The sequence below is a fragment of the Bufo bufo genome, chromosome 10 (genome assembly GCF_905171765.1).
Source record: "Bufo bufo chromosome 10, aBufBuf1.1, whole genome shotgun sequence".
NCBI classification, from domain to species: Eukaryota; Metazoa; Chordata; class Amphibia; order Anura; family Bufonidae; genus Bufo; species Bufo bufo.
In genome coordinates this window covers 85,084,749-85,110,371 of record NC_053398.1, presented here as the reverse complement: position 1 = coordinate 85,110,371, position 25,623 = coordinate 85,084,749, and the positions used below count along the sequence as shown (strand labels likewise).

Here is a 25,623-nt window from a genome sequence, read left to right as displayed (position 1 = left end):
GTACATAATGCCTGGAAGCTGAAAACATCCCATTTCTTGCATGGCCAGCATACTCACCGGACATGTCACCCATTGAGCATGTTTGGGATGCTCTGGATCGGCATATACGACAGTGTGCTCCAGTTCCTGCCAATATTCTGCAACTTCGCCCAACTATTGAAGATTAGTGGACCAACATTACACAGGTCACAATCAACAACCTGATCAATTCTATGCGACGGAGATGTGTTGCACTGCGTGAGGCAAATAGTGGCAACACCAGATACTGACTGGTTTTCTGACCCCCCACTAAGGTAAAACTGTGCACATTTCAGAGTGACATTTTGTTGTGGGCAGTGTGGGGATTTGCTCTGGTAGACAGACTTGCGGATGCAGTATAGAGGCAACGACAACATCTTTAACTTAAACAGTTTGGTGTTAGTTCACACATAAGGATAAGCAAAACAAAAAGTCAGTTTCAAGGAAAACAGTCACCTTGAGTCTGGTGTTTTTTTCACACCATGCAGCAATGCAAGAGTCCTTGGACATAGCAGAAACCACCTGCTCTCACGCCAACAAGGTAGCAGGCCTTTACCCAGGCTCAAACTCCCAGGTCCCAACACAGAGACTGACAGAGCTTCACTGTGAGAGAGGAGTAACCAACACCTGGCCTGGAACGTAGGGAGTAGCCACCCACCCTGCACTTTGGCTGCTCGCAGTAACAGCAGACCCGGATCGGCTTTACAGCCATACTAAATAGCAAAACCATGCCAGCCAGCACTAGCTGCCGCTGACATATGAAATTACCGGCTCTTACCTCACCGAGGCCAGGAATCTAGGTGACACATACTTTCCGTCAATGACGGAACCTTGCACCTTCCTACAAACCTCCCCCCTTTGTTCAACCCTGAGGGGGTGAACACTTGCCAGACAGTGTACCTGGGACAGGGCATCCACGTTTCCCTGTAAGCGGCCTGCCCTGTGTTCCACTGAGACACGAGCATTCCTCTCTTTGGCTTTGCTCTTCCACTTTAGAGAGGAGTGGTCGGTCACCAGACGGAACTTTCTCCCCAACAGATAATAGCGGAGAGACTCGAGTGCCCATTTGATGGCCAGGCACTCTCTCTCCATTATACTGTACCTAGTCTCGGCTGGGGTAAGCTTTTGGCTCAGGAAAACAACAGGATGTTGCTCCCCATTGATGTCTTGAGACAGAGTACAGCTCCGAGGCCTACTTCAGAGGCATCGGTCTGTACCACAAATTCCCTCTAGAAGTCAGGTGTCACCAATACCAGGGACCCACACAGAGCAGACTTCAAAGCGGAGAAAGCCTTTTCCGCCTGTTCATTCCACTGAACAGTCACTGACTTGCGTCCCTTCAAAAGGCCTGTCAATGGTGCGGCGATTGCAGCAAAATTGGGGACAAAAGAATTGTATGGTAAGTGGTCAGAATAAAACTTAACGTTTAATTAAGATATTTAGAAAAATAGGTCCCAAGATAAGAGATATGAACAATTTATATAAATATACACAAGCGGAGCACCACGGCGGTTTACCAAACAGATGTAGATAGTGCCAAAACCAAATATACAATAATGTAAGATGCTCGGCGGCACCAGGATAATAACCGGTTGGTCCAACCGCTCAGATGGGGTACTCCAGGATCAGCAATTGACCGGCCGGTGTTGATAGATTTTCACACCGTTGTTGACGGCAATTACGTAACGCAGGGTGGTTTGTAGAACTGGCTGGCCCTACATCAGCCCATGCGTCTCAGTGAGCTGTTAGGAGAGGGGCTCCATATCTTGATTCCCCTTTCCCTTCATAGCTAAATCGCCCACTTAGATCCATATCTGGATTGTGGTGTTTCTTGTCTCTGTGCAGAGCGCACCTTTGACATTATTGTCAGTGCACCCAGCACAGGTTCAGCCCAAGCTCCCATGTTTCCCCTGATGAGCTTGTTACTCATCCCTCCCCAGCGAAACATGCATGTAGGGACTAGGTAAGCAAGGGCTTTTCTAGGGCGCATTAATTCCAGGGTGAGGTTCCTGTAGGTGACTGGTGGCGGGTAACCGTCATCCGGTCACATAGGCGAGTGTAGGGCTCTAGGGCATTTCTAGGGCCAGCCAGTTCTACAAACCACCCTGCGTTACGTAATTGCCGTCAACAACGGTGTGAAAATCTATCAACACCGGCCGGTCAATTGCTGATCCTGGAGTACCCCATCTGAGCGGTAGGACCAACCGGTTATTATCCTGGTGCCGCCGAGCATCTTACATTATTGTATATTTAGTAACATAGTACATAAGGCCGAAAAAAGACATTTGTCCATCCAGTTCGGCCTGTCATCCTACAAGTTGATCCAGAGGAAGGCAAAAAAAAACCCTGTGAGGTAGAAGCCAATTTTCCTCACTTTAGGGGAATAAAAAATTCCTTCCCGACTCCAATCAGGCAATCAGAATAACTCCCTGGATCAACGACCCCTCTCTAGTAGCTATAGCCTGTAATATTATTACACTCCAGAAATACATCCAGGCCCCTCTTGAATTCCTTTATTGTACTCACCATCACCACCTCCTCAGGCAGAGAGTTCCATAGTCTCACTGCTCTTACCGTAAAGAACCCTTTTCTATGTTTGTGTACAAACCTTCTTTCCTCCAAACGCAGAGGATGTCCCCTCGTCACAGTCACAGTCCTGGGGATAAATAGATGATGGGATAGATCTCTGTACTGCCCCCTGATATATTTATACATAGTAATTAGATCTCCCCTCAGTCGTCTTTTTTCTAACGTAAATAACCCTAATTTTGATAATCTTTCAGGGTACTGTAGTTGCCCCATTCCAGTTATTACTTTAGTTGCCCTCCTCTGGACCCTCTCCAGCTCTGCTATGTCTGCCTTGTTTACAGGAGCCCAGAACTGTACACAGTACTCCATGTGTGGTCTGACCAGTGATTTGTAAAGTAGTAGGAATATGTTCTCATCACGGGCATCTATGCCCCTTTTGATGCAACCCATTATCTTATTGGCCTTGGCAGCCGCTGCCTGACACTGTTTTTTGCAGCTTAGTTTGCTGTTTATTAAAATTCCTAGATCCTTTTCCATGTCAGTGTTACCAAGTGTTTTACCATTTAGTATGTACGGGTGACTTGCATTATTCCTTCCCATGTGCATAACTTTACATTTCTCAGTGTTAAACCTCATCTGCCACTTATCTGCCCAAGCCTCCAATCTATCCAGATCCCTCTGTAGTAGTATACTGTCCTCTTCAGTGTTAATTACTTTACACAGTTTAGTGTCATCTGCGAAAATTGATATTTTACTATGCAAGCCTTCTACAAGATCATTAATAAATATATTGAAGAGAATAGGGCCCAATACTGACCCCTGAGGTACTCCACTAGTGACAGTGACCCAATCTGAGTATGTACCGTTAATAACCACCCTCTGTTTTCTATCATTGAGCCAGTTACTTACCCACTTACAGACGTTTTCTCCGAGTCCGAGCATTCTCATTTTATATACTAACCTTTTATGAGGTACAGTGTCAAATGCTTTGGAGAAGTCCAGATACACGACATCCATTGATTCGCCGCTGTCAAGTCTAGTACTTACCTCCTCATAGAAACTGATTAAATTAGTTTGACATGACCGATCCCTCACGAAGCCATGCTGATATGGCGTTATTTGCTTATTTCCCATAAGATGCTCTAACATAGCATCTCTCAGAAAACCTTCAAACAGTTTACCCACAACAGATGTTAAACTTACCGGCCTATAGTTTCCAGGCTCTGTTTTTGGACCCTTTTTGAATATTGGCACCACATTTGCCATGCGCCAATCCTGTGGGACATTCCCTGTCAGTATAGAGTCTGCAAATATCAGAAATAAGGGTCTGGCTATGACATTACTTAATTCTCTTAGGATACGGGGGTGTATGCCATCCGGTTTTGGCACTATCTACATCTGTTTGGTAAACCGCCGTGGTGCTCCGCTTGTGTATATTTATATAAATTGTTCATATCTCTTATCTTGGGACCTATTTTTCTAAATATCTTAATTAAACGTTAAGTTTTATTCTGACCACTTACCATACAATTCTTCTGTTTGACTCAGGTGGTCACCCTCATTATCTAAATTGTCAGTTTGTACTTAAAATTGGGGACAAACCTCATATAGTATCCCACCATACCCAGGAACGACTTTACTTGCTGAGTAGTAACAGGTCGGGGGCCAATTCCTAATTGCCTCAGTTTTGTTCACCTGAGGTTTGATCATTCCGCGCCCAATTACATAACCCAGGTACTTGGTCTCTTCTAACCCTATCGCACACTTTTTTGGGTTAGCGGTTAAGCCAGCCTTCCTAAGGGAGTCCACTAGTCCTACTTTAGATAGGTGACTTTCCCAGTCGGTGCTATGGATAACAATATTGTCCAGGTACGCTGAAGCGTACCGACGATGTGGGCGTAGTACAACGTCCATTAGCCTTTGAAACATGGCGGGAGCGCCATGTAGACCAAAGGTTAATACCTTGTACTGATACAGCCCCTCTGGTGTGATGAAAGACGTTTTTTCCTTGGCAGCCTCCGTCAAGGGTACCTGCCAGTACCCTTTGGTGAGGTCCAACACAGAAAAATACCCGGCTTGGCCTAACTTCTTAATAAGCTCATCTACTCGAGGCATGGGATATGCGTCAAACTTGGACATCTCATTCAGTTTGCGGAAGTCGTTACAGAACCATCCCATCTGGCTTGGATATTAAGACTATCGGACTGGCAAATTCATTTTTTGACTCCTCAATGACACCTAGCTGGAGCATTAGCTGCACTTCCTCTGCGATTGCTTTTCGCCGAGCCTCGGGTACCCGGTACGGTTTTAACCGGACTTTTGCCTGAGGCTCAGTGATAATGTCATGCCGGATTATGGACGTGCGTCCAGGGAGGTCCGAGAACACATCAGTGTTCCGACTAATGAACTCCCTGGCTTCCTGAGCCTGTTTAGAAGAGAGGCTGTCAGCAATTTTCACTGTGGCAGCCGCTTCCCTTACTACAGACAGAGGGGCTGAAACAGCTTCCCCTAAGAACCCTTGTCGTGGGCTGTCTTCTGTACAGGTTTCCCTATCTCTCCATGGTTTGAGCAGATTCACATGGAACACCTGCTCCGGTTTTCGCATCCCTGGCTGGTGTACCTTGTAATCTACCTCTCCAATTGTTTCAAGTACCTCGTAGGGCCCCTGCCACCTAGCTAGGAACTTACTGTCTACAGTCGGTACCAGAACCAACACCCGATCACGCGGGTTAAAGTTCCGGACCCGAGCCTGCGGATTATAGACCCTACTCTGGGCTCACTGTGCTGCCTCCATATGCTCCCTAACCAGAGGTAACACTTTTGTGTGGTGTGGGTTGATGTTCCCACGCCTCTTTGGCGACATCCAACAGACCGTGAGGTCAGTTTCAAGGAAAACAGTCACCTTGAGTCTGGTGTTTGTTCACACCATGCAGCAATGCAGAAGTCCTTGGACATAGCAGCAGAAACCACCTGCTCTCACGCCAACAAGGTAGCAGGCCTTTACCCAGGCCCAAACTCCCAGGTCCCAAAACAGAGACTGACAGAGCTTCACTGTCAGTAAAATCCTACCACCTGACAGTGCTGCCTGTGTTTTATAGCCCAAACCAAGACCCGGCCTGGAACGTGGGGAGTAGCCACCCACCCTGCACTTTGGCTGCTCCCAGTAAGAGCAGGCTTTATAGCTATACTAAATAGCAAAACCATGTCAGCCAGAACAAGCTGCCGTTGACACCTGAAATTGCCGGCTCTTACCTCACTGAGGCCAGGAATCTTGGTGACACCTACCTTCCGTCAATGACGGACCCTTGCGCCTTCCCACAGCAGTCTAAGGCACACTTGTGCAATATACATGCTGTCTAATCAGCATCTTGATATGCCACACCTGTGAGGTGGGATGGATTATCTCAGCAAAGGAGAAGTGCTTACTAACACAGATTTAGACAGATTTGTGAACAATATTTGAGAGTAATGGGTCTTTTGTGTATGTAGAAAATGTTTCAGATCTTTCAGTTCAGCTCATGCAAAATAGGAGCAAAACCGAAAGTGTTGCGTTTATATTTTTGTTCAGTGTATTACATTACTTGTAAACTTTAGAAAGTACTCTATGTCCCTTGAGAAGCATGTTCATAGGCAGTGCATGTAGCTTATTATGCAGTGTAGCAGACTCGGACTGACCTACAGGGGTGCAGGTGAATCCACTGGTGGGCCCCTAAGCAAGGTGGGCCCCTTGTCTTCCACCTCCTGCACAAGTATAGGGGTCCTAGGTACAAATCCGACCAAGGACAACAGCTGCATGGAGTTTGTATGTTCTCCCTGTGTTTGTGTGAGTTTCTTCCGGGTACTCCAGTTTCCTCCCAATACTCCAAAGACATATTGATAGGGAGCTTAGTTTGTGAGCCCCATTGGGGACAACTTGATGCTAATGTCTGCAAAGCACTGCAGAATATGTCAGTGCTGTATAAGTAATGGAGTGCGCTGCAGGAGAGTATACTAAAATAATAATAATAATAAAGTCCAAAAATATATTTTCTTTCTTATGTAGATCTTCGGTCAAATGGGTTCATCCATATACATCAAACATAACTGCGGTGTAGAAATCTGGAAAAATAGAAACCTCACAATGGTGTAGTACTTCTGGAAAGGAGTATCACCTGGCCGCAGGTTATACTTACAAAACTCAGATGGTAATAAGCGTAGTGAAGATAAAAAGAGAGACTCTAGATATATGTTCATAACGCAATACAATAACCAAGCGGGTCATATCAAACAGATGATTAATAAAAATTGGCACATATTAAAGAATGATCCTGTTTTGAATAAGGATCTTCCAGAGAAACCTCCTTTAGTTTTTAAAAGAGCTAGCAATCTTACTAACAAACTAGTGCATAGTGCTAGTTTTGCTACCCAAAAGAAACATCAAATTGCACATAGGAGCAAGTTTACATGGTGCGGTTTTTGCATACCCTGCAAAAACCGCATCTTTAAAGATCGAAAAATATGTGTAGATTCTGTAGTATCCAATAAAAGAACAGACATCAATTTTAAAATAAAAGGTAATCTGTCATGCAATAATGTGGGTGTCATTTACCTGTTGGAGTGCCCGTGTCGCCTCCAATATGTGGGGAGAACCACACATAGTTTGAAGACTCGAGTGCAAGAACATATACGTAATATTAAAAAAGGATTGGAGACCCATAGTGTCTCACTTCACTTTAAAATTCACCACCAAAAAAATCCCAGGGGGCTTATTTTCACTGGCATTGAGTTGGTCCGCACCCCTATATGGGGAGGGGATTTCATTTCAATACTAAACAAAAGGGAGGTGGAGTGGATGTTTTTATTAAACACCATTCAACCCCAGGGACTCAACATAGAATGCGATGTGAATGCTTGTATAGTTTAAATCCAGTATGTTGGTATATTAGGTCTGTTTTGTCCATGATAGGGAGAGGATTGTACTAGTTTTTTTATATATATATATTTTTATATATATTTTTTTTTATATATCTTTTTATATATATCTATTTTATATTTATTTTAGGGACCATATTTTATGTTTCCTACCCGTCTGTGTGCGGGGGAGGAAAATATACATGGTTGTGTATTGATTTTATAAGAAACTTTTATTTGAAAAGTCTCATGACGCCTAAATGGGGAGGTTCCCTGGGTCCTTTATATTCAGCTGCATGCACTTAGGAACATACGCCCCAGACGAAGCATCATGGCGAAACCCGGGTCGGGCACTTTGTACTTGTTTTAAATTGCTCCTAAACTTGCTGTTTTTGTGAGTATAATAAATCCTTTTTATCCAACATTGCTGTACGTACTTCACCATTGGTTGCTATCCTTCCTCTGAGACCCTGAAGAGTGCAAAGGTGGTGACATCCTACCAATTTGAGATCTAACCTGTGCCTGTGCAAGATTTCATACAAGCGGCTAAGATCTTGTTCGTTTGTGTGCCTTATTGAACGGCATCTGAGGTGTGCAGCTCCTGGGTGGATGAAAGTGCTGAGCCGGTTTTCTACGCTTATTACCATCTGAGTTTTGTAAGTATAACCTGCGGCCAGGTGATACTACTTTCCAGAAGTACTACACCATTGTGCGGTTTCTATTTTTCCAGATTTCTACACCGCAGTTATGTTTGATGTATATGGATGAACCCATTTGACCGAAGATCTACATAAGAAAGAAAATATATTTTTGGACTTTATTATTATTATTATTATTATTTTAGTATACTCTCCTGCAGCGCACTCCATTTTTTCTATTTTATTGTGTGGACTTTTTGCTCACTTGTGTCCAGGATTTTGCAGCGCTATATTTGAACAGAAATTGTACCTTATATTCCTGTATTGTTATAGTGAGCTTTTTCTGTTTTAGATATTATGGATATTTTTGATTATCGAGCCAGTATGGTTTGTGATATAGATGCTGTTTTTCCAAAAGAAGGTGTTGCTAACGATAAGCTGGTTTTGGAAGGTCTTTTTGCTGAATTAGAAAAGGACTTTTCCAAAGAGATTAGAACCATGTGGGATGTGGTGTCCTTGGAAAAATATCTTTCAGAAAAAATGATCCCAGAAGGTCTTAGGTGGCAGTTACCACTTAATTCAGAGAATAAGGAGGATAAAGAAGAATGGGAGTTGGTCATGAATGAGTGTAGTTTTAGATTCATGACATTTATCATTTGTAAAAGAAAACAGAAACTCGAAAAGATTAACGAAAATATAGAAAAAATCCAAGGGTCTCTTGCACCACATAAAAAAAACAGTGAATACACTATGCTTTCGAAACAATGCCAAAAAAATATTGAGAAACTAGAAACAGAAGTAAAGATGAAAAAATGCAAAAAATTTTTAAAAGTTTGTGAAGATTACCATAAAAACAAAATATATAAATGGAAATCGACGGTCAATATGGAACAGAAAGGTTTGATAGATGTAGATGTGGATATATCTGATAATTGTTATGGGAACCGCAAACAGATTGATAAGAGTAACATCAGGAATTATACCCAACATCCTCCATCTTTGATGGGTAATGGCGAGTTCTATAGAAATAGGAGTTTTTATGAAGAGCAGCCAAAAGATTGGTATGCTCCCACGAGGTGGGAGGATGATTATATACCACGTTTTAATCAAGATCATCAATTTTATAAACACAACCAGTATAAAAAAGGGGCACCACATATGTACAATCGTAGGGGACAATATAATGTCAGAATAGGAATGGCAATACATATATCTATCCAACGAGGGACCAATTAAGATTAAATAATTGTAAAGACCCTTCAAAAACTGTAAAGGTCATTAACCCTGCTAAATCAGTAGTTTTGGGCAATTCTAATGTAGGTGATAACATATCACGGAGTGTACAGCAGAAAGAACAAAACCAAAAGAAGACGGAAGGTGTCATTGATACTAATCGTCTGTCCATCAATAAAGAGGAAAACCTATCCAACATAGACCAACATGCAGTAACTTTGAGCCAAAATTTTCCCCATCAGGGCATACGAGGGGTGCAGAGGGATCCTCAAATAGAAAAGACCACAAAATTAATATTGGAACTGCCTCCAAAAAGAACACCGCTAAAAAGAGGTTACATCGAGGACACAGAGGTTGCAGAAGGGGAAAAGAATCAGACCCAGAAAGGAAAAAAATGCAAAGGGACACAGTAGGAATATTTAACCTAAGTAAATATCCCCTTTCAGAAGAGGAAAAAATCATTCTACAAAAAGGGTTAAAATTTGCTCCAAGCAATGGGGTTAATAAATTCAGTTTATTCTTAGACATCCATAGATACATCAGAAAATTGAATATGGCAAAATATTATCTCAATATCCAGCCCCCGCAGGCAATTAATAGTAAAATAACCGTGGGGGTCGCACATACTGACCTCCGCAATAAATCGAAGTTTTGTCCCAAAAACAAATACAATGAGTGTATAGATGCCTTCAAAAGGAGCCTTTTAAATGGTTTAGAGAATATTAACAGTAAACCAATAAAACATAATCTCTCCTATAAAGAAAAGGAGGCTCTAAAAAAACTTGAAAAAAATGACCAAATTGTTATAAAACCTGCAGATAAGGGAGGGGGGGTGGTTCTTATGGATGTAGAGCAATATACATTAGAAATGAATAGACTACTGTCTGATAAAGACACCTATTCGGTACTTAAAAATAACCCATTAAATTTATATAAAAAAGAACTTGATACTATACTGAAGAGGGGCTTACAGAATGATGTCTTAAACAAAAAAGAATTTGATTATCTTTCTATTAAAAATCCAGTTACACCGGTTATATATTTCCTACCCAAAATACATAAAGATCCTATACATCCTCCTGGAAGACCTATTGTTTCAGGGATAGATTCCCTGAACAGTAGAGTCTCAGAATATATTGACTATTTTTTGCAAAAACATGTGATAATGGCCCCTTCCTACTTAAAAAATTTGGCTAGTGTCATTAATCTGACTGAAGAAATGGGATTACTGCAAGGTACTATCTGGCTAGCCACGGTGGATGTCTCCTCCTTATATACCTGTATACCTCAAGAACTAGGCATAAGAGGAGTTAGAGAGGCACTTGATAACGATGTCCAGATGGGGACAGCACAAAAGAGTTTTGTTTTGGAATGCGTAACTTTCTGCCTCACCCACAACTATTTCCTACACAGTGATCAGTTTCATCTCCAACACTCCGGCGTGGCGATGGGGGCGGAATTCGCCCCAAGCCTTGCAAATTTATTCATGACTATGTGGGAAAGAGGGAGGATAGATACGATCCTCAACAACGACCTTGGAAGGGGACGACTTCTTATTTGGCGCAGGTACATCGACGATTGCCTCCTCATCTGGTCAGGTGAAAAAGAAGGGCTTGAGTCCTTTATAACAGACATTAATAGGAATTCTTTCAACTTAAAGTTTACTAGCCATATTAGCAACACCTCTGTGGATTTTTGGATTTAGTTATCTTCATTGAGGACAATAGGCTTAAAACCAAAACCTTTTTCAAGACTGTAGATGTCGATTCCTACATAGAACTGAATAGTTGTCATCATCCCTCCTGGCTTAGGAATATTCCTAAAAGCCAGTTCCAACGAATTTCGAAGAATTGCACCAAACTGGAAGATTATAGGGAGCAGGGACAGATGATTAAGACTAGATTTCTTGAAAAGGGATACCAAGAAGATCTATTGGATCACTGTATAAAAGAAATAGAAGACAAGCGGCACACCAATCCAATTGTATTAGATAAAAATAGTGAAGATAAAAAGAGAGACTCTAGATATATGTTCATAACGCAATACAATAACCAAGCGGGCCATATCAAACAGATGATTAATAAAAATTGGCACATATTAAAGAAGGATCCTGTTTTGAATAAGGATCTTCCAGAGAAACCTCCTTTAGTTTTTAAAAGAGCTAGCAACCTTACTAACAAGCTAGTGCATAGTGCTAGTTTTGCTACCCAAAAGAAACATCAAATCGCACATAGGAGCAAGTTTACATGGTGCGGTTTTTGCATACCCTGCAAAAACCGCATCTTTAAAGATCGAAAAATATGTGTAGATTCTGTAGTATCCAATAAAAGAACAGACATCAATTTTAAAATAAAAGGTAATCTGTCATGCAATAATGTGGGTGTCATTTACCTGTTGGAGTGCCCTTGTGGCCTCCAATATGTGGGGAGAACCACACGTAGTTTGAAGACCCGTGTGCAAGAACATATACGTAACATCAAAAAAGGATTGGAGACCCATAGTGTCTCACTTCACTTTAAAATTCACCACCAAAAAAATCCCAGGGGGCTTATTTTCACTGGCATTGAGTTGGTCCGCACCCCTGTACGGGGAGGGGATTTCATTTCAATACTAAATAAAAGGGAGGTGGAGTGGATGTTTTTATTAAACACCATTCAACCCCAGGGACTCAACATAGAATGCGATGTGAATGCTTGTATAGTTTAAATCCAGTATGTTGGTATATTAGGTCTGTTTTGTCCATGATAGGGAGAGGATTGTACTAGTTTTTTTTATATATATATATTTTTATATATATATTTTTTTTATATATCTTTTTATATATATCTATTTTATATTTATTTTAGGGACCATATTTTATGTTTCCTACCCGTCTGTGTGCGGGGGAGGAAAATATACATGGTTGTGTATTGATTTTATAAGAAACTTTTATTTGAAAAGTCTCATGACGCCTAACAGGGGAGGTTCCCTGGGTCCCTTATATTCAGCTGCATGCACTTAGGAACATACGCCCCAGACGAAGCATCATGGCGAAACCCGGGTCGGGCACTTTGTACTTGTTTTAAATTGCTCCTAAACTTGCTGTTTTTGTGAGTATAATAAATCCTTTTTATCCAACATTGCTGTACGTACTTCACCATTGGTTGCTATCCTTCCTCTGAGACCCTGAAGAGTGCAAAGGTGGTGACATCCTACCAATTTGAGATCTAACCTGTGCCTGTGCAAGATTTCATACAAGCGGCTAAGATCTTGTTCGTTTGTGTGGCTTATTGAACGGCATCTGAGGTGTGCAGCTCCTGGGTGGATGAAAGTGCTGAGCCGGTTTTCTACGCTTATTACCATCTGAGTTTTGTAAGTATAACCTGCGGCCAGGTGATACTCCTTTCTATAAGTACTACACCATTGTGCGGTTTCTATTTTTCCAGATTTCTACACCGCAGTTATGTTTGATGTATATGGATGAACCCATTTGACCGAAGATCTACATAAGAAAGAAAATATATTTTTGGACTTTATTATTATTATTATTTTAGTATACTCTCCTGCAGCGCACTCCATTTCTTCTATTTTATTGCGTGGACTTTTTGCTCACTTGTGTCCAGGATTTTGCAGCGCTAGAGGGTTAAATATTTGAACAGAAATTGTACCTTATATTCCAGTGCTGTATAAGTGCTTAAAGGGTTTCTATCACTTCGTATGACATAATTAGCTCTCAGACACTAGCGATCCGCTAGTGTCTGCTCTGGCCAACCATCCTAATACAACAGCTTTTGGGGCAGTCGTTTTGCTAAAAAAAGAACTTTTATAAATATGCTAATGAGCCTCTAGGTGCTATGTGGGCGTCATTAGCACCTAGAGGCTCCGTCTACCTTCATAAACAGCCACCGCCCAGCGCGTCCCTCCAGCCCGCCCATGTCCTCCGGAATGCGATCCTCCGTGTGACGCAGCGGACAAATTCTCGCGCATGCGCCGTGCGCGGCTGTATTCGGCGCATGCGCAGTGAATGTCTGACCGCTTCCCTGCTCAGACATCTCCACTGCGCCTGTTCCTTGGAGCACTATGACGTAATCGGCGCAGGCGCAGTGGAGATGTCTGAGCAGGGAAGCGGTCAGACATTCACTGCGCATGCGCCGAATACAGCCGCACACGGCGCATGCGCGAGAATTCGTCCGCTGCGTCACACGGAGGATCGCATTCAGCAGGAGATGGGCGGGCTGGAGGGACGCGCTGGGCGGTGGCTGTTTATGAAGGTAGACGGAGCCTCTAGGTGCTAATGACGCCTACATAGCACCTAGAGGCTCATTAGCATATTTATAAAAGTTCTTTTTTTAGCAAAACGGCTGCCCCAAAAGCTGTTATATTAGGATGGTTGGCCAGAGCAGACACTAGCGGATCGCTAGTGTCTGAGAGCTAATTATGTCATACGAAGTGATAGAAACCCTTTAAAATAAATGTAAGCCACACCTCAGAGTGTCTATTTTCAAGTCAGGACAGCACATGTTTCCCAGGATTATCTTAGAAAATTAAGGGCAAATTCCTGACTGTTGGCAACTATGTCATATGTTTTAATATTTTGATACAGTATTTTCAGGTACCAATTACCTACTTATTTTGTTTTAACCTCAAATGTTTTCATTAGATGCAATGCATCAACAAAATCCGCCAAATAGCTTTATAAAGAGAGCCATAAACCATTTAAGAATCAGAGGCTGAAAGTTTCTGCCTTTATGGTATTTTAAATAAATATGCAAAATCACAGCAATATGATATGGAACTCAGTTTAAAGAGGACCTTTCACCGCTCCTGACATGTCTGTTTTCATAGCTTCATGCATTCCCCATGAAACAACAATCCTGGAGCATCTATTCTTATGATTCTATGTTGTGCCATTCCTTTATTATTTCTAAATGAATTTATGAATTAATTGCCATTAGCCTTCAGTAAGGGTACAGACGGGTGGTAACCAGTTTGGGGGGGGGGGTGTACTATGAGTAAATTTCTAAAAGATTTGATTCGTTCCGAATTAATTTGTGGCGAATCCTGTTAAAAAAAACAGCTATTTCCTGGCTGCAGAGAGCCTGTATAGTGGTGTAGAACACTGTGACTTGCAGCAACACGCATAGTGAGTCTGCTGTGATAGTGAAACAATACTGTGAGTCAGTATGACACGCAGATGACAGGCATTGCTCTTAGAATCACTGCACACTTCACTTTTTTGGGCAGTTACGGGGCCAAAACTGACCAATTATCTCAAATGTGAACTCAACCTTACAGGTCGATGTGAGCGTCAAGTATAAAGAACCGTGCAGAGGCCCAAGATCCTACTATAGCGTGAAAGAATGCACTTCTTTTACACCCTCGTCAGCTGATTCCACATAGATGTCTACAGAACCTGTTCTATTAAACGCTTATACAAGTAGAGACCCCCTGACAGAGTGGAAAGGGTGTCAGCAGTAAGTTTGTGTTAACATCACTGATTATTTTGCCCTTCCTCTGATCAGTCAGAACAATAACCCCCACAAAAACGGATCCTGTCTGTTGAGCATCCACCTGCACTTGGTCAGTATTTAGTCAGTAATCCATCAGTATTGCTAATGTGAAAAAAAATAATAGAAGTGGATCCAAAACAGAGATGACACGTGAATGGAATACTTGCATGTGTTTTGTGTTTTGTACCCACTCCTGCTTTTGGCTACCAAATCATAAGCCAATTCTGCTGGGACCATACAGGCCTTACAGCTGCTACACAGACAGGATACGTTGTGTAATAAAGATTGGATAGAACCGGCACTCAAACCATTCGGAATACACGTGGAAATTGAATAAAAATATTTATTAAACAATAAACGTTATATCCTGTGTACACCAGGGTAAAATTCATAAAATGACATAAAACGCATATATAACATATGTGTAAACCAGAGAGATGTATATCTCTAATGCATAAAGATCTGACTGCTAGGTGCAGCAGGCTGCATCCGTGTCCCCCCTGTTGGGTAGGGCTGTTGGATCACAGTCGTCTGCGACAAAGCAAATCAGAGCTGATGGAGATTATACTTCAAATATATTCAGTAGCATGTGTCCTCATGCGATAGTGATTAACATGCTTCAGGTGTGTTCAACAATACATATTCTCATGCAGAATCTCACATAGTCCTAAATGCGTACAATTAAGATCTTATAACACCGTGTGGGATGTGAGATATAGAATGGTCTAGGATAAACTGTATTTTAAACCGAGATCAGATTGTCCATCATCTATAGCGGTCTCAGGGTCTGAATACGCTATATATACAAATTCAATTGTCCAGCACGTCTGTTATCACAGTGCTAATGCCGCTTTTCATGTAGCGGTCCGGTATATTTCCACTTATATTTGTATTACTCACTGCGTCCTGTGTAGGCTCACTCGATCAGGTCTGCGGAAGGACTTCTGCCGTGGCGTCCCACGCTTCAGCCTTTCTCCGCTGCGCTTGTATCGGGTCCGGTCTTTGCTTGGATCCCGTCTCTACTCTCGTGAGAGACCTGAGTTGGCTATTGCGCTTGCGTGAGTCTTATAACACTTCGTTGTCTTTCGTGAGTATGTGGATATATTCTCCGTCCTTTAGTACATGGCCATGTACCGCTGAGATGATTCTTTCACAGGTAATACGCCCAGATGCGTTTCGAGATATCTTATCTCTTCCTCAGTGGGTATAACCTGTGAATACTAGTCTCGTATCTTATATGCTCTCATCTCAATTGGCTAATTAATTACACCTGTTTCAAAGTGAAACAAGGGTTTTTCTTTTGTGGCCCTGGAAAAGGTAGACATACACTGGAGGGGAGGTAATCACATTATGAGGATGTCACGGGCTGAGTCTAGAAGAATTTATGATTTTGGCAGCCTTCTCCCTGCGGGGTTAAATTCAGATTTGGAAATCTTCGGTTTTATTTAAATTGTAAGGCAAAATTCTCTTATAGTAGAACAGATGAAAATAAAGATTGATTATCAAGTTGAAAAATGAAATAAAGGCCTTGATAATGAGAAAAATAGAAAAATAAAAGTAAAAAAGTAAAAATATAATAACACCTATTGAACTGAAAAACTCCTCCAAGTAGAAAGGAGATAAGACAATCCTATAAAAACATCAATAAAAAATAATTATTTTATTTATTTATTTATTTTTTAAAAAATCTTGAAAAAAAAGCATCCCAAAAAAACCGCAAAGAAAAAATCGCAAAAAGAATAAAACCGCAATTAAAACGCAACATCTACAAAATTGCGGGATAGTTGCAGATATAAATCATATTGAAATTAAGGAATAAAGGTTATAGCAAAAGATACATATAGGAAAGAGAAATGTTAAAATTGCTATAGTATTTTAAGATTGAGTTAATCAGCCCTCAAGAGGATGGTGATCGATACAAACCCACAGCACTGATACGTAACGGATCCCTTATGAGATGACTGTGGATAGCTACATCTCAAAATTAGAGACCTGATATATACACTGGAATATGTGGGTGGATTATTATTTATAATATGAGACTGATAGAAAGATATTTCCCTACTCCATAGGATATCAAATGTCTGATAATATATTTTTATATTGTAATATCATTGAGAAGTGTCTGGATCGACACACTCTTATTTTTATTCTTATTTTTATGTCTTAAATCTGTGTATTTATTTATTTATTATATAGCTGTCATATGTGCACATATATATATTCTAAGATATCTGATACTATTATAACTGTTTCCACTGAAAGAGGATTTTGAAGTAGAAACACTACATGGCAAAGAATAGGTTAATGAAAAGCAAAGTGTCCATTCCCCCACACAAACTTTGAAACAGGTGTAATTAATTAGCCAATTGAGATGAGAGCATATAAGATACGAGACTAGTATTCACAGGTTATACCCACTGAGGAAGAGATAAGATATCTCGAAACGCGTCTGGGCGTATTACCTGTGAAAGAATCATCTCAGCGGTACATGGCCATGTACTAAAGGACGGAGAATATATCCACATACTCACGAAAGACAACGAAGTGTTATAAGACTCACGCAAGCGCAATAGCCAACTCAGGTCTCTCACGAGAGTAGAGACGGGATCCAAGCAAAGACCGGACCCGATACAAGCGCAGCGGAGAAAGGCTGAAGCGTGGGACGCCACGGCAGAAGTCCTTCCGCAGACCTGATCGAGTGAGCCTACACAGGACGCAGTGAGTAATACAAATATAAGTGGAAATATACCGGACCGCTACATGAAAAGCGGCATTAGCACTGTGATAACAGACGTGCTGGACAATTGAATTTGTATATATAGCGTATTCAGACCCTGAGACCGCTATAGATGATGGACAATCTGATCTCGGTTTAAAATACAGTTTATCCTAGACCATTCTATATCTCACATCCCACACGGTGTTATAAGATCTTAATTGTACGCATTTAGGACTATGTGAGATTCTGCATGAGAATATGTATTGTTGAACACACCTGAAGCATGTTAATCACTATCGCATGAGGACACATGCTACTGAATATATTTGAAGTATAATCTCCATCAGCTCTGATTTGCTTTGTCGCAGACGACTGTGATCCAACAGCCCTACCCAACAGGGGGGACACGGATGCAGCCTGCTGCACCTAGCAGTCAGATCTTTATGCATTAGAGATATACATCTCTCTGGTTTACACATATGTTATATATGCGTTTTATGTCATTTTATGAATTTTACCCTGGTGTACACAGGATATAACGTTTATTGTTTAATAAATATTTTTATTCGATTTCCACGTGTATTCCGAATGGTTTGAGTGCCGGTTCTATCCAATCTTTATTATACCTATTAGAATCAAGGGGGTGTTTCTTTGAACCTGTGCACCTGTCGTGTCAAATCAGAGAGAGCCACCTGCTTACTACTCCTTGTATACCACTTAGGATACGTTGTGTGTCTCATTTTTCCTTCCTTCTGACAGATCATAAGAAGGGTCAAATAAATGATGATGTCAACCAGGCCAAAAAGGCAAAATAGTGGCCCATTCATGAAGTGGGGAGGGTGGGAACAGCATGAGAAGTCCACTGAGTGGCCCCACGACATAGTGTGGAGGTGGAAGCAGCATCAGGAAACCACAGAGTGGGAAGGTGACATAGTGTGGAGGTAGCAGCAGCATCAATAGACCACAGAGTGGCACAATGACAGAGTGTGGAGGTGGCAGCAGCAGCATGAGGAGGCCACAGAGTGGCAAGGTGACATAATGTGGAGATAGCAGCAGCATCAGGAGACCACAGAGTGGCAAGGTGACATAGTGTGGAGGTGGCAGCCGCAAAAGGAGACCACAGAGTGGCAAGATGACATAGTGTGGAGGTGGCAGCAGCATCAGGAGACCACAGAGTGACCTGGTAACAGAGTGGGGAGGTGGTTTTCACTATCAGTATCCGCTGATGATGGTGGGTGTAAGAAGGAGCACTTGGGATCAAATGTGTGGCATCAGGCGGGTGGCAGTATCAGAATAGTATCTGAGGCAGGTAGCCAGAAGAATCCGGTCTCTTTTGTCAAGGTTTGGATGAGGCAGCATGGATGATTTAATCTGATGCATCAGGCATTGGTGGGTGAGTTCTCCTTGTGGTATTTATGGCCCCTGCCACACTAAACACCCACTCTGATGCCACACTACTGACCGGGCAGGACAGCTTTTCCAGGGCAAACTGGGACAACTGCGGCCACAAATCCAGTTTGGCTGCCCAGTAGTCCAGCGGATCTTCAATGACGGCTGGCAGGGTGCACTCCAAGTATGCCACCACCTGCTACTTCAGGTTCTGCTCTATGTCTAGCTGCTGGTGAGTAGTTTCTTCATTATGCGGGTGAAGAAAGCTGCTCATCAGCAACTCTAGACTCAGGCTGCCTCCATCTCCACTGCATACTGCCACGGTGTGTCTGGGTCATCTGCCTCTTCTTCCTCATCTCCCTCTTGCTCCTCCAGCTGCTCCTCCTCTCCTGTCACCTGTGTAGAAAAACCACCCATTTCGCTACACATTGGTTGTGCTCCAATGTCCTTCTCCTCCAGTTCAGCCCCCACAGTGCTCATGTGGCCATGAGATCATTAAAGAGGACCTTTCATCTGTTTTACTTATAGGAGCTAAATACCTTTTACTTGCGGAGTACCCATTTTTTTTAAAAAAGATCGCTCCTATGCCCGCTGCGCCCTCCTGAAGTTTTCACGCTCAGTATGTAAATACTGAGCATCGGAACAGGGAGAAGGAGACGCCAGGGTTTCTCAATGGACGTCGTCTTCTCCCTGGCTGTGCCGCGATCCAATCACATCGGAGAGCGTCACAGCCAGGGAGGTACCCCGCAAGTACAGGTATTTAGCTTCTATAAGTAAAACAGATGAAAGGTCCTCTTTAAATTATTATTCATTAGATTATCATTTTTTGGTTTACATGGATTTTTTGTTCCTATACTTTTAAATATAATATATTTAAATATAAGTTTACCTTATTCTGAAGAGAGCTGGGATCACGAACAGTAGCAAAGATTTGTTTAGGGGGGCATCGTTGCTCTATGAGCTGCCGGACAAGTTCATATCCGATTCCTCTGTTGCATCCTGTAATGAGAATTCTCTCAGGAACCATGTTAGCTCTTTATTCTTCTCTGTGAAGACAGTGATTGAAAAGGTGTGCTTTAGCTACTTATACTGTAAGGAGTACTGACACACAGTGAGTCAGCAATATTAGCTTTTTTTGTTAGGCGTGGTTGTAGAATCAAGTAAAATGCATGTTCACAAACATTGAAGAAAAAATGTAACGCCGCCAGGTTATTGACAAGCGCTGTAGAACAATATTTCTCATTGTAAAAAGAACTTACAATTTGGAGACAACAATTCCAGGACTTCTGTGCTACCAAAACACTTGGACAAACAGATATGAGTGGACCTAAAAATAATTAGAGAATTGTAGTTACAACCCTTCAAGACAGAATCTGCACATCAATGGTAATTGTAATATAGGCAGAAGTGATCCTGCCCTAAAAAGCTATATTATTATTGCCCACTGTGTAGACCGTCACTTGCCCACATAGAATTAAATTATGTATGGTCTGCACTATAGGGAGCCAGCTGTCTGTAAGCAGACTCAATGACTGAATAAAGCAGGGGGTTTGGAACTCTATTAAAAAAGAAGACCTGCATCTAAAATGAAAATATTATATTAGGCAGATTGATCTGTCTAGATCCAGGTGCATACCACCTACGAAGAGGTACAGTTTATGTGCACTATTTGTTAAGAGATACTTTAGATGCATATAACGTAAACTGTAGGTTTAGGCTACTTTCACACCTGCATTCGGTGCGGATCCGTCTTGTATCTGCACAGACGGATCCGCACCGATAATGCAAATGCTTGTATCCGTTCAGAACGGATCCATTTGCATTATTCTTAAAAAAAAAAAAGTCTAAGTCAAAATGGATACGTCCCCCATTGACTTTCAATGTAAGTCAGGACGGATCCGTTTTTAATTGCACCATATTGTGTCAGTGAAAAACGGATCCATCCCCATTGACTTACATTGTAAGTCAGGACGGATCCGTTTGGCTCCGCATCGTCAGGCGGACACCAAAATGCTGCAAGCAGCGTTTTGGTGTCCGCCTCAAAAGCGAAACAGACACCAAACACAGGTCCATTCAGAATGCATTGGGGCTGAACTGATCCGTTTTGGGCCGCTTGTGAGAGCCCTGAAACGGATCTCACAAGCGGACCAATCCACTTTCCAGGAAACTGTTCATCTAGGAATGCTCGGACCTGACACCCATAATGTGGTGGTGCACCATCTTGCTGGAAAAACTCAGGGAATGTGCCAGCTAGATGAACAGTTTCCTGGAAAGTGGATTGGTCGTCGTGGGCCAGTTGAATGGCCCCCAAGGTCTCCCGATCTGACCCCCTTAGACTTTTATCTTTGGGGTCATCTGAAGGCAATTGTCTATGCTGTGAAGATACGAGATGTGCAGCACCTGAAACTACGGATACTGGAAGCCTGTGATAGCATTTCTCCTGCGGTGTTGCTATCAGTGTGTGAAGAGTGGGAGAAGAGGGTTGCATTGACAATCCAACACAATGGGCAGCACATTGAACACATTTTATAAGTGGTCAGAAACTTGTAAATAACTCAGGAAAGAATAAAGTTACGTTAAAACCAAGCACACCATTGTTTTTCTTGTGAAATAAGTTTGATGTGTCACATGACCCTCATCCTATTGAAAAAACAAAAGTTGGATTCAAAATGTCCGACTTCAAAATGGCCGCCATGGTCACCACCCAAGTTTCCCCCCTCACATATACTAATGTGCCACAAACAGGAAGTTAATATCACCAACCATTCCCATTTTATTAAGGTGTATCCATATAAATGGCCCACCCTGTATAAAAGGCTCTTTTATTAAATACAACATAGAACTCCAAATGCATTCATTAGCAGCTGATTTCAAGTGCAGTTCTCTGGCACCAATAAGGAATCTGTTGTACTGACCTTGTAGTAGTCAGGTCGATAGGTGTATTAGCTGTAGTCCCTCACCTCACAGCAGTGTCTTTAAATTCTTATCATAGCTGTAGTCCCTCACCTCACAGCAGTGTCTTTAAATGCTGATCATAGCTGATCAATTTGCTGTCAAGGATTTACTTGAGGATATTAGTTATTTGTTCTCTCTGGAAAATCTCTTTAGGAGCAGAAGCTCAGACTTGTGCTTCTCTCCCTTCTCTGGTTACACAGGAGCACCACTCCTGACAGAAAGCAGGAGCAGCCCACTTCTACCAAGAAGGGAGGAACTGGTTAGCCCTGTTCCTTGCCAACCTTTGCCAACCATATACTTTCTGGTAAAAATGGCCAAAACATATACAAATACAATAATAATACAGACTACATACAATTGTAGTACCTCCAGGTCTGGGGTACTACAGATACGACTGGCCAAGTTATGTTCAGGTGTGAATGGTGTCTTAATGGTGTCCCTCATAACAACAAACTCTGAATAGCTTAAGTAGCAGGTTACCTTGCTGTGACCTATGCTTGACCATGCAGATTCTAACTTTCTCTAGTTATTTCTCTCTGTAGGGTGAGTCATAAGAAGAACAACTCCAGTCTAGACTGACTGAAGTTAGGGGTGTGACCAGCCCACAGCAAATATCCTACGAGTGCTGAGACAAGATGGTTAACCCTGGCTTCCATACATAGCTATGCTGAACATATATCATGGCATACCTTTCAATACATAACATTTCATTACATAACATAAAGAAATGAACAATTTTGCAGATACCCCCTGCTCTGGGGTGCTGCATATTGCATACATTTGATGCAGTGGAATGGATAGGAAAGAAGTATTCCAAATATTACTTAACACCACCATGTTCCATTATAAGGTGATCTGTACAATTCTATAGGAGAATAATTCTATTAAACATTTGTTTCTATTTTTTTTATTTGAAAAAAGCACATTTTCTGAAATGCAAACAAATTGAATTCCAGTCTTTAGCCCAACAGTATTAGTAAGTAATACTATAATAATCTATATAGTGTCCTACATGTTATAAAATTATCAGATACTAGTGGGCACTAGCAACTCAATATCAGCGTGATGTGTCATTTTAAAGCGTACATCTAGTTTCATAAGAAAAATAATTATAGTGCAGGGCTTTGAAATGTAATTGTTTTCCTTTTTATTGTTTTTGCAATAATACCTGAAATAGTACGCAGTGTAATAATTCTCAACAAGTGAAAACAAGGATACACATCAAGTCACAAGGGGCCCCTCCATACACCTGGGGAAAAAAAGATTCAGTCATAAGAGGCGACAAGCATTCTTTACAATAAGATCTGCGAATCTCTGGAATAGCCTGCCGCAGGAGCTGGTCAAGGCAAATACAGTAAATGGCTTCAAAAAAGGTTTAGATGACTTTTTAATTCAAAACAACTGTTCTGCCTCCCGCGGAGAGAGATTCATTTAGTTCACGTCTATTTCATTTCTAATTCATTCTGCTGCAATTTCTGTATTCCTGTAGGCATTAGTTAGGTAACAGCACCATCTAGCGGTGGTAAAAATGTATTGCACCTTGTTTTTATTGCTTATTATTGCTTTGTGGGAGATGTTAGGCAATGTGAGTAGTGCAAGGCATTCTGGGAAGGAGAAGCCCAGTCTGCAGTCTACATACAGACTACAGGACATCAGCAAAGCTGTTCCATGCAGTTCTCCTTCTTAAACTCCACCATCTTTGTGCAAGTATATCTGGCGAGTGAGATCTACCTTGTTTCAGGGACCTTATGTTATGCAGAGATGTTTAGCTAGACATACGTGTCACTCAGGGAGTTATTTCTATTAGCTAGACATGCAGTTCTATGTATAGGCAGCCATTTTGGACATATGCTTTCTCTGTCAATGTATTACTGTATATGCTATTCTATATATTTTACTTACACAAGCCATTTGTATTCTTGTAGTTTTACCAAGTCACTGTCACGGAACCATGAACCAGACGTACAACAGGAGATAAGTGAAAATAAGAAGGCTTTATTGAAAATAAAGCTGTAAAGCAAAAGTCCAAACGGATGGTGAAACCGAGCAGAGTCTTTGCGAAGCCAGAGGTCAGGAACCAGAAGGGTAGTCAGACGAAGCCAGGATCAGGAACCAGCAGGGTAGTCAGACGAAGCCAGGATCAGGAACCAGCAGGGTAGTCAGACGAAGCCAGGATCAGGAACCAGAAGCAGCAGCAGTCTTAGAAGCATGTGAACACAAGAGGACCAAGCAAGGAACTGAAGCCACAGACCTCCTATATATATGAGCTAGGCATCCAGCTCCTCCCAGTGGGAAGGAGGAGCCGCAGGGTGGAAGGCTACAAGAAACCCAGAAACCAAGATGGCCGCCAGCACATGTCAAACGAAGGAGAACAGCAAGAAGGTAAGACCATGACAGTACCTCCCCCTCAAGGGCCCCTCCTCCGCGGAGCACAAAACGGTTTCTGAGGGAAGCGTGCGTGGAAGGCTCGGAGCAAGGCAGGAGCATGGACATCTGCGGAGGGAACCCAGGAACGCTCCTCTGGACCATAACCACGCCAATGGACCAAAAACTGCAACCGACCGCGGACCAGGCGCGAGTCCAGGATATTGCTCACCTCATATTCCTCACGATTGCGGACGAGGCCGAGGAACCGAGGAAGTGAAACGATTACACACCAGTGGTTTCAACAGGGAGACATGAAACACGTTGGAGATCCGCATGCCAGGAGGAAGCGCAAGGGCATAGGCTACCGGGTTTACCCTGCGAAGCACTCGGAAGGGACCAACAAAGCGAGGCGCCAGCTTGGGAGTGGGCACTCGAAGGTTGAGGTTGCGGCTGGACAACCATACACGGTCTCCGACCTGGTAGGAAGGAGCAGGCGCTCGTCTGCGATCAGCCTGGAGTCTCTGGCGCTGCGCAGAGACCTCAAGGGACTTCTGGATCTGTACCCAAGAAGCACGTAGGACGGAAAGGTGATCCTCCACAGCCGGAATATCCTGGGGAGAGAATACCTCCGGTAACACGGCAGGTTGGAACCCATAATTGGCCATGAAGGGAGACGTCCCAGAGGAAGAGTTCACCGCCGTGTTCCTGGCAAACTCAGCCCAAGGCAGGAGGTCAACCCAATTGTCTTGGTGATCGGAGACATAGCAACGAAGGAATTGCTCCAAGGCCTGATTGGATCGTTCTGCGGCCCCATTGGACTGAGGGTGGTAGGCCGAGGAGAAGGAGAGATGAATCCCCAACTGGGAGCAAAAGGCGCGCCAGAACCTGGACACAAACTGACTCCCCCGATCCGACACAATCTCCTTGGGCAAACCGTGCAACCGGAAGACCTCCCTGGCAAAAATCGTGGCCAACTCTTGTGCAGAGGGTAACTTCTTGAGAGGAACACAGTGGCACATTTTGGAAAACCGATCCACAATCATGAGAATGACCGTATGGCCTCGGGATGCAGGGAGGTCCACAATGAAATCCATCCCCAGGTGTGACCATGGGCGCTCCCCGGTGGCTATGGGTTGCAGAAGGCCCAACGGAAGGTGCCGAGGGGACTTACTCTGGGCACAAACGGAGCATGCCGCTACATATGCGGCGATGTCGGAACGTAGGGAAGGCCACCAGAACAGACGTGAAACAGCCCAGGACAGCTGATTCTTTCCAGGATGCCCCGCGGTCTTGGAGTTATGGTAGGTTCGCAACAACCGAGTGCGCAACTCCTCAGGCACAAAGCATCTGCCGTTGGGTCTCCCAGAGGGAGCACCAGATTGAGCCGCCAAAA

General features: G+C 42.7%; 1 protein-coding gene across 1 annotated transcript in view; it reads right to left on the bottom strand.

Annotated features, from left to right (window-relative positions):
• Positions 1-19,986, bottom strand: part of LOC120980312 (C-factor-like) — an 85,440-nt gene extending 65,454 nt beyond the window's left edge. Inside the window, exon 1 of the mRNA XM_040409342.1 lies at positions 19,798-19,986. Coding sequence (XP_040265276.1) covers positions 19,798-19,935 — 138 coding nt within the window. The 5' untranslated portion in view covers positions 19,936-19,986. The remainder of the gene's footprint in view (positions 1-19,797) is intronic.
• Between the last annotated feature and the right edge of the window lie 5,637 nt (positions 19,987-25,623).